A 10832-nucleotide genomic window follows, 5' to 3' on the forward strand; every position below is an offset into this window, starting at 1 on the left:
CTGGGTTTTAATAAAATTTTCTGTACTAAAAGAGTCAGTGGGTGAAACGTGGATTATGGGACATAGTTTGCTGATCCCTGTTCCAGATACTTAAAATTATCCCTATATTTAATTTAATTTGGATTCTCACATATATTTGCCCTATTATCTCAGCTATCCTCACATGCCTTCACTAAGACTGAATGTTATGCCATTGGGAGAGTGGCTGCTGAAGGTGGGGTGGACAGAGCAGGCCTCTCTGGAGGAGGTGCCATTTGAGCAGGGGTCTGAGAAAGAAAGGAGAATGAGTCCTGTAGAGAAATCTAAAGAAGAGAGTTCCAGCGAGTGCAAAGGAGAGGAGGAACTTAGCTTGTTTGAAGGGGAGTGAGAACAGTATGGCTGCAGTAGAGAGTAGGTGATCAGAGTGCAGAAATTGGTGGGGACAGATTACACAGGGCCACAGAAGCCAGAGAAATAGAAAAACTAACTCAGTGAGTGCTTAAAATGGGGATGATAGTGTATTAGGTGGAATGCAGTATGCGGAAGTGTATAGGATACTGTCTCTGTTCTTCAGATGCTCACCACCTACTAGGGGAGATAACACATGTCCAAGCGAACCACAGCAAGAGCTGTGCATGAAAAGTGTCCTGAAAAGGCCTCAAAGAGCAGAATGGCATTGAGTTACTGTGGCCCTCTTATTCCTTCAGATAGTAGGGAAGGGAAGGAAGAAAATGTGTTGGCAAAAAGTAGAGAATTTTTCAGTAATTGTTTTAAAACAGGAAAATGTTACATTTACAATGGTATTTTCTTTAGTGGTCTCTGATGCAAGGTTTCTTTTTGAGTGATGAGATTATTTGGCATGTCTAAAGTAAGGCATAATAGCTGTTGGATTTAGATGTTTTTAGGTCATCTGAGTAAACTCAGAAGAGAATCTTTCATTTCCATATCCTTAGCACTCAGACATGTGGATATATCTATAGAGTCCATTCAAGAGACTTATTAACCATTCCGTCAGTTTGGCCATTTAATGGACTAATGTGTCCCAGATCTGTTTTGATTTTCTTTTTACCCCAATGCTTAAAGGATACTTATTATAGTAGCAAAATATTTACTTCAGAGTAGAAACTACTAGGATAAACACGAGTTAGAACTAGTTGTACATTGATCAACAACACTAAAAACTCCTCAAATAATTTCTGCTTACACAGAAAAGTAAGCTACAGTATTAGATTAATAGCCGATAGCACTTTTGATTTAGAAAAAGCTTTATTAAGTAAAAAAAGTTAGTGCTAGATTTAATTAATAATCAGTACTACTTGAATGCTATTGGTCAATTTGGGAATCATTCTAATGTGTGTACATATTTGAAAGATGTGGTTTTAACTTGTGAGACATGTTCTAGTAGTTAGTGAAAAAATCCCGTAGTAAAGTTATTTCCCTTAGAGCCCCATGATGCCAAAGAGGCATTTGCAGGTAGGAGTTTAATAGCAGGTGATTTTTTGAAAATTTGCTCATATGTTTGTTTGTTTGTTTCTGAAGGATTTTGCAAACACCATTCCTGGACATGGCGGGATAATGGACAGATTTGATTGTCAGTATTTGATGGCGACTTTTGTGCATGTGTACATCACAAGTTTTATAAGGTACTTTTAGATCTTTTACAAAAGGTTTTATTAGATGATTCCTTTGAGTTCTCATTTCCATAGGCATTAATTTGAACTAGTTACTTTTCCTGTCAATGGTAATTTATGATATAAAAAGGGAATGGTGGCCCCCGGAGTTTGTGTCACATTATAGCCCTGAGAGGTATGATTAAGAAGAAACAATTAAATCATAATTATTTTGCACACATTTGAACAACTTAAATAGTATATGTCCTGATCTTTAATAGGACCAAGGTAAAATCTGGGTAATGTGGATGGATTGAAACATCAGATTTTTCATTTTCAGTGGTATTACAATGATAGTGAACACAAAGTAAAAAGATCCAGTCCACCAGTTATTGCTGAGTGCCTGTGATGTGCTGGGGAATGTTCTAGGCATGGATGTAGCAAAGGACCAAACAAAAGCCCTGCCCTCAGAGCTTACATTCTTAATGGGGAGTTGGAGAGAGAAGGGGCAGAAATAGAAAACAAACCTAGTTTGTTAGGAGGTGGTAAGTGTCAGAGAAAAATAAAGCAAGTCAGGAGATTATGGTTGTATGAGGGATGAAGAGGTGGGGTGAGTGGAGGGGGTGTTGCTTTTTTATATAGGGTGGCTTATTCTTGTTGTTAAACCTTAAGCTTTTGGATCTGCCCTAAAATGTTAGTTTGGAGTGTGAAAGCAAACCTCAACGACCACACATTCACTTTATTTTCCATGGTCTCTACTAAGTGCTTGACCACAGAAAATATGTATTTCCTTCATAAAGTATTTGGAATGAAACTCATATTTGTAGACCCCTAAACACATATTTTAAATATATACCCAGAGGAGTGTAGGAATTTTGAATTAATTTTTGTTTTTCTTGAGCAGTCTTGTTAGGAGTTTATTTCACTAATCTTGTCAAAGAATCAAATTCTGGCTTTGTTAACTTTCTGTTTCATTGATGTCCACTTGCATCTTTCGTTCCTTCATCTTTCTTTAGACGCGATTTGCTGTTGCTTTTTGAGTTTCTTGAGATAAAGCTTAGATTTTGATCATCAGCCTTCTTGTATAATAGATTCATCTAATAGAGACATCCCTCTTAAGTACTACCTTATTCTCATCTTACATGTTATGTTTGCCTTTTCATTATCAGTTAAAAATATTTCCTCATTTCCAGTATGGTATCTTCTTTAACATATGGATTATTTAGATGTGTATTGATTGCTTTCCAAACAAATGCAGATTTTCTTATTCTCTTTCCTTTATTGACTTTTGCCTTCATTCCACTGTGGTCAGAAAACATACTCTTTATTATTTCAGTTTTTAATATATATGGAGACTTGTTTTGTGCCCCCGCATATTATCTGTTCAGGTATATGTTCATATACCCATGGAACAAGTGTGCTTTCTGCCGGTTAGGGATGTAAGGTTGACTGATTGTTTGCTTTGTTTTATCCATTTTTTCATTATTTCAGGAAGAGAGCTTTGTCAAAATCCCCCACCATGATTGGTTATTTTATTTTATTTTATTTTATTTTATTTTATTTTATTTATTTTATTTTATTTTATTTTATTTTTGAGAGAGAGAGAGAGAGAGAGCAAGCACACATGAAAGCACACAAGAAGGGAGGGGCAGAGGGAGAGAAAGAATCCCAAGCAGGTTCCACACCCAGTGAGAAGCCCAATGCAGGCCAACCTCGCAACCCGTGAGATCATGACCTGAGCTGAAATCAAGAGTTGGATGCTCAACCAACTGAACCACCCAGGTGCCCCTCTCTCACTGTGATTGTAAATTTATCTATTCTTAGTCTGCCAGTTTTTGCTTTATGTATTTTGAGGTGGTTTTAGGTGCATGCAAATTTAGAGTGTCATATCTCCCTATTGACTTGCTCCTAATGTCATTAAATGACATCCATCTTGATATATTACTTGCTCAAAGCCTGTCTTTTTGGATATTAGAAGAATGGCATCAGCCTTCTTTTGGTATTTATATAGTGTTGTTAGTATTTATATAATGTTTCTTTGTTGATCCTTTTATTTTTAGCATTTCTTTATCCTTTTTGTCCTCTAACAAGCATGTACCTTGGTTTTAGTTTTTTTTATTTTTTTATTTTTTTGGTAACCCAGATGATCACCTTTTTTTTTTTAAAAAAAAAAAAAAAAGATTTTATTTATTTATTTGAGATACAGCAAGAGAGAGCACAGTTTTGGGGAGAGGCAGAGAGAGAGGGAGAAGCAGGCTCTCCACTGAGCAGGGAGCCTGTCACGGGGCTCAATCCCGGGACCCTGAGATCATGACCTGAGCTAAAAGCAGATGCTTAACCAACTGAGCCACTCAGGCATACCCAACCTTTGTTTTTTTTTAAATTGGAGTGTTTAATCTATTTATATGATTCATTTACCGATATATCTGAGTATTAGTCATTAATGCTTAAAATCCTTGGAACTCTGTTTTCAGATGGTGGCAGCTTTTAGGGCATTAACTCACATTTTTTTTATCCAGCAATTCTCTCAGCAGAGGAAAGTCATGCTGAGCCATGCTGTCCACCATTTGAAAGCAAATATTTAGACTATTAGAAATACAGGGCTAGTGCCAGGGTGCATCTAGCTGGGAGCACCTGCTGACATAATTTTGCATTTAGCTGAACTTGCTATAGTACTCTTCCTTTTCCCTGTGGGTCCCTACTCTGGGTTTGTTATGAAGTTGCTGAATCTCTTGAAGACATGGAAGACAAGCTATGCCCTGACTTAAATAGATATTGGCTGTGAGAGACATATGGCCACACTTTTGGCAAATGAGTTGAGCCACGTGCAAGAAGGGCTAATCTGTGCTATTGTGAAATTTTGTTTTGGGGGGTGCAGTTTTTTAAATAATGCTTTTGTTGTGATATCCCTATATAGCAGACATTCCTTTTGTTGCTGGGTTTTTTATTTCCTGGAATTCCATTTGAACTGAACAAGTTCAGTTCAAAGTTGTGATTTGTAGATCATAAATTTAGTTACCCTGTGTAAATGTCTTTCTCAGAATTAGGTGCCATTCTCCGTATATCATTTATGTCTTGCTTTTTTCCATTGGATTTTACTAATCTCTCTTTATAAAAAGTTAACCATAATCTCTTTTTCTCATTCAAATAGGCTGTAGAAATTGCAGAGAACAATACGTATACACTAAAATCTGAATTAGGTTCATTCTGAATTTGAGAAAATAGCCCTCTAGAAGATCCCACATGTGTAAACGGCCTGAATTCTAGAGTCCTGGGGATGGAAAGTTAGGAACCCCTGACTGTCAAAGTGTCAGAGCAGGGAAAGGGTAAGAGTCCTGGTTAGGACCTTTCCTGAGTCCCAGTGCAGCATTGAAGGGTGGGAAGAGGAGGCCTGGAGCAGGGATGCTGGGGGAGCTGCGGAGGAGCCCCCCTCCCCCCCACCCACGCTGGCCATTGAGATGTCCCTTAGAGAGGAGGGGGAGCTCACCACATCACTGCCTTGTGGCTTCAGTTCTGCCTGGCCTCGTTGCCTCACTACTGGGCCTGCAAGGGGCAGGCTGCCTGCCTCCTCCTCCTCCCATCAGCTAGAAAGGAGGAGGATGTTTCCTATATTGGGGTTCACCTAAGACTTTTTTTTTGGACAAATCTGTAGGCCCTGAGTAGGGGCTCCAGTGCTAGATCAGCACCTTTGTGTCCTCTTCCCTTGAACGTTGGTAATACCCAGGGGCATTTCTTGGAGTTTCTTTGAAGCTAAAAACTTAAAGTATATTTTCATGTTCTCTTTTGGCTTATCTCCATCAACCAGGATTTTTGCTCCTTCCCTTACAGGTTAATTTTTGTGTCTTGTCCTGTCTCCACCTTAACTCAGGTTGTTCTTTGAGAAGCTTTGTAGAACTTAGATTTGCACCCCCTAGATTGCCTTGTGTTGTTCCTGGGGTTTGTGTTTGTGCATTCTTCCCAAATCTAGACCATATGCCTCTCAGTGCAGAATATTTCTGGGTCTTTTTCTCCCTCTGACATTAATGTTGGGCACTAAAGTGAGCTGATCAAGTAAAGATTGTTACTCTACACTTAAGTGTATGGTTTACTTTCAATTGGGGGAATATGCTTCCCTTAGCTCTCTTAAAATAGCATGAACTTGGCCTTTTCTGCTTTGTTATCAGGGGTCCAAATCCCAGCAAAGTGCTACAGCAGCTGTTGGTGCTTCAACCAGAACAGCAGTTGAATATTTATAAAACCCTGAAGACTCATCTGATTGAGAAAGGAATCCTACAGCCCACCTTGAAGGTATAGCTGGATCCAGAAAGGGGAGGACTGACAATAAGGAATTCTACAGAAAAGCACTGGCAGATAAAATTTTGTGATTGTACAGAAAACTGGTTGAAAATGCAATAGATTGAAGTTTTACAGACACAAATGTTCCTTCTCGAAATTACTGTGAATATTTAGCACTTACTTGATCTTAGTTATGAAATAAGTAGCAAATTATCAGCAAAAGATCCTGTACTTTTTCTAAAGTGTATTTTCTGATGTTAACTTCCTTCCCCTGACTTGGTAGGTTTCATAATGTAAAAAGACTTGTATTTTAAAGAGTCAAACAGAAAAAGAGTAAATTGAGGATGTCTTAAGATCAGATCTGGCATTGTGCCCTTTGCACAAATATTTACTTTTGTACTTGGAGCTGCTCTTGATTTTAACAAAATGTTTTATGTGAGGCACAATAGGATGTTAGTTCTCCTGCACTTCCTCCTCTTAGTCTGAAGTCCTTTCTGAAGGGCTAAGTTGGATCCAAAAAAAAAAAAAAAAAAAAAAAACTTGTTCAATTTTCAAAGAAGTAAGTAATTATTTGCCTGGGAAAAACATTCCACTTTTAGGTAGGTTCAAAAAGAGCAGACATCAAACTCTAATCCTGATAAAATTGTTTGGAAAAACATGACACTAGCAAAAAAAATTTTCAAGAGAAACAAAGGAGAATTCTGCTATGAAGAACATAATGTACACATCCTCCACAGATTATCTCCACAGATGACGACAGTTCAGAAGGCAGCGTAAGACAATGGTGTGGGACCCGGGCCACCTCTTGGTCGAATTCTCTCCTTTTCCTTTTTTCCCAGTTAGCCGGTTTCTATCAGTTCTGTGGCCTCAAGCACATAAGATCAATATATAGGGTAGCGAGTAGGGGTGGTGGCTGAAGCAGAGCAGGGGGTGCTTCGCTGAGCAAGAGTGGCCCGTCCCCGGATGAGGCTCTGCATGCCTGTGTCCTGGGGGCCTTCCTGCCAGTGCCCTGGGGGCTGCCCCTGTGCCACCCACAGGACACCCACCTGGGGAGAAGAGATTCAAGCCGGGACTAACTCCATGGTAACAGTTCATCCTTGCTCCGTTCCTCTTTCACATCATGTCATTAAATCTGAGGACATCAGCTGATGATTTTTTTCTTCCAAGAATGAAAATCAAGCAGAAGTGACTCTCATCAAGAACAAAAAGCACACGAATGCCAAACCTTTCCTTTGTTGGACAGGACACTGTAACCGGATAAGAAATTTATTCTCATCAGTGAATGTAAATAAGCTGTAGTTGCTGTGTGCCCTCTACAACCGTATTTATTGTAGTGAACAGGTGGCACTAAACCTTCAGAAAATTGCCTAGTGCTCCTTGGCTCTTCAGAGAGGAGAAATTGATATATTTCAAAGAATGTTTTGCTAATGAGAAGAGTAAATATTTTTGTTTAAATCAGAAACAAATTCCAGTTATTTTATATTTCCGTTCTATACGTGAAATAAAAGATCACAGATCTGCCTGAGATCCATGGATCTAAATCTAACTAGCAGCTTCATCATGCGCACTACATGATTCGTAGATATAGTTGAACTCAATACCAGGAGTCTGCTTTCTTGGTTTGGCATGCACACAGTCAGTTCGTCTGCACTGGATGTGTTCAGTCAGCGTTATTTCAGACCATCCGTCCCGTAAAAACGTAGAATTGGCACTGGAAATGTTATTGCAGGAGGGAATTATTCCTCTTAAAGTCAGGCTACCTACAGGTTTAATTTGCAGCATCTCTCACTTATATTTGCCGCATTAAAAGCTCCAAATGTTACCATAAAAGAATTTAGATTAGCAGAGGATAAAAAATAAAATGGAAAACCTGTCACAAGAACTTACAATAAAAACTTGGGTGATTTATACAGTAAGAACTGCATGGAGATACACGGTTCCCTCCCCAATTTTTCTTTAAAGTAATTGGTGAGGCACTGCAATACAGAATTACAAGAAAGCATTACTGAATACGTGTATTATAAAATCAATAATATTATAAACAAAATATGAAGCTAGAAATATTTGGGGTCACAGTAAATAGCTTTCCTCAAATATACTTTTAGAGGTGGGTGTACATTATTCTGTATGTAAAAAAGTAAATTCTTAATTTTAACAGAGCTCTAACGATTGACTTTTTAGTGTACTTTTATAGCATGTATATTAAAATAGAATATATTTTAGCAAAAGATTGCCATGAAACCCTGATTTCGATCATTTTTATATTTGCACTGTGAAGAGAGCTTAAATTCCAGAGTGGGAATGTGGTGGCAGAAAAATAAAAGACTGGGGACTTCCTTCACAGTAATGGCTAATTCCAAATTTGCTATTTTTGGAGGTACTCGTACTAATTGCTTGACTTTTTAACCTGTGGGATGCAAATGTTTCCTCAGTGCTTTTCCCTTTGTGGTGGTTACATACACATTTACTGTCTGTGAATAAAAAGACCACACTTTTTGCTTTATTTATAATGTCTCTTCCTTGGTACTTTGGTTTGAACAAAGACTATCACCTTGTTCAGTGAAAAAACAAGTAGGAACAGTGGACATGTACTGTATATGGGTGGGAGATAGCTTATTATTTGCATCAATAAGTTCTCTGAATCTTTTACTGAAATTGAGATAGGAAAATAAAATGGAAACAAATCACATTTTGACTTTGTTGTGCTATTTTCTCTTTGGAGAAGAATCATTCGTTCTAGCTAGTGTTTACAAAATGACCACGGATGTGTCAGCATTGCATATTGTGTATATTCCACCGTCGACATCTGCAGCGACATCTTCAGGGCTGGGATACATAGTTCTGTGTTTGTTGAAAGGTGATGTCCTCTTAATAGAAAGAGTACTTCATTTTTATATTTTCCACAGTTTATAATTACACATTTAGTTTTGTGGATCTCTGATCTGGGCCCCAGTAGAGCTTTAAGCTGATGGGTGCTGAATGGCATTGGTTTGGTTATTCCCTGCCCACCCCAGTTTTCATTTTGCATGACTCTAAAATGGATGCCATCATTCCTAGTTCTTAGGGTTGTTTTAAGGATTACGTAAAAAATTCGTACAAATGTACCATGATTTGTGTCCAGCATAGAGGAATCTGATGAGTAATCTTTTGTTACCTTCCTTCTTCCTGTTCCTCTTCTGTTGCCCATGTCCAGTGCAAAGTGACAGTCTAGTAGAACTGACCAGAAAGGAAACCACATTTGGCTGCTTATGATTTGGGTGGTGGTAACATTAAGAGTCCCCTGTATGGTAGATGGCCCACCGGCTTACTTCAGCAAACCTACAGCATTTCCTAGACACCCAGCACTGTGCTTTGTTCTGGCACCAAACAAGGTGATGGGACACCATCATGGGATGTTGACTGGGAGAGTGAAATGTATAAACCGGAGGGAGAAAACAGGAGATCACCATTCTGACCTCTACAGGCGGCTTAATGTTGCAGGACCCCCCCACACACGGGGCTGAATCCCAGACCTTGATATTAAGACCTGAGCCACAATCAAGATCAGATGCTCAACCAACTAAGCCATCCAGGCGTCCTGTCATGTCCATATATATATATATATATATGATAGCCATTTTGGCTGGGATATAGAGGTATCTCAAGGTGGTTTTATTTATCTGTTTAACCTTTCTAAAAAAATTTAATTTGCCAACATAGAGTATAACACCCAGTGCTCATCCCTTTGAAGATGGTTTTAGTTGCATTTCCCTATGGCTGATAGGGCTAAGCATCTTTTCTTGTGCTTATTTGGTATTTGTGTATCTTCCTTGGTGAAATGTCTATTCATATCTTTGCCCATTTTTACATGGGGGTAGTTTTCTTCGTACGGAGTTACAAGAGATCCCTATATACCCTGGATGCAAAACCCTTATCAGATACATGACTTGCAATTATTTTCTCCCAGGCTGTGGTTTTTCATCTCTTTGGTTTCTTTTTTTCATTTTTAAGACTTTTTAAAGTTTTTAAGTTTTATCATTTTATTGTTTTTAATTGTATTTAAATTCAATTAATTAACATATAACTGGTTTCAGAGGTAGAGGTCAGTGATTCATCAGTCTTATGTAACACCCAGTGCTCATTACATCACGTGCCCTCAATGTCCATCGCCCAGTTACTCCACCCCTCCCCCTCCCCCACTCCAGCAACCCTCAGTTTGTTTCCGATGATTAATAAGAGTCTTTTATGGTTTGTCTCCCTCTCTGGTTTCTTGTTTTATTTTTTTTCCTCTCTCCCACTATGATCTTCTCTTTTGTTTCTTATGCTAAGTGAAATAAGTCAATCAGAGAAAAGCAAATATATTATCTCACTCATATGTGGAATTTAAAGAGTTTCTTAAAAGCTGTTTAAAGTTCACAGTAAAACTCAGGCAAAGGTACAGATATTTCCCATAAATCCTTTGTTCTGCATCCTGCCCATCTATCTGTCACCACATTCATAGTCTCCCTATTATTTACCTACCCAACCAGTCATGCATTTGTTGCAACTGATAAACTTGCACTGACACATCATAATCACCTAAGTACAGAGTTTACATTAGGGTTCATTTTTGGTGTTGTACATTCTTTGGATTTGGAAAAAAGTATGATGCTATGTACCCATCATTGTGGTATTATACAGAGTATTTTCACTGCCCTAAAAATCATCTGTGCTTCCCGTATTCATTCCTTCCCATACCCCTAATCTGATCTTTTTGGGAATTATAGTTTTGCCTTTCCCAGAATGTCCTAGAGCTTGAATACAGTTGGAATCATACAGAAGCCTTTTCAGATTGGCTTCTTTCACTTAGTAGTATGCATTTAAGTTTCTTCCATGGCTTTTCATGGGTTAATAGCTCATTTCTTCTTAGTGCCAAATGATATTCCACTGTCTGGATATACCACAGTTTATCCATTCATCAATAAAGGACATCTTGCTTGCTTCCAAATT

The 10832-nt window shown here is 38.4% G+C and overlaps 1 protein-coding gene across 1 annotated transcript in view; it reads left to right on the forward strand.

Annotated features, from left to right (window-relative positions):
* Nucleotides 1-8553, forward strand: part of CDS1 (CDP-diacylglycerol synthase 1) — a 67452-nt gene extending 58899 nt beyond the window's left edge. Inside the window, exons 12-13 of the mRNA XM_072810649.1 lie at nucleotides 1519-1622; nucleotides 5753-8553. Coding sequence (XP_072666750.1) covers nucleotides 1519-1622; nucleotides 5753-5882 — 234 coding nt within the window. The 3' untranslated portion in view covers nucleotides 5883-8553. The remainder of the gene's footprint in view (nucleotides 1-1518; nucleotides 1623-5752) is intronic.
* Nucleotides 8554-10832: the final 2279 nt, after the last annotated feature.

This window comes from Canis lupus, chromosome 33 (assembly GCF_048164855.1).
Source record: "Canis lupus baileyi chromosome 33, mCanLup2.hap1, whole genome shotgun sequence".
Lineage (NCBI taxonomy): Eukaryota > Metazoa > Chordata > Mammalia > Carnivora > Canidae > Canis > Canis lupus.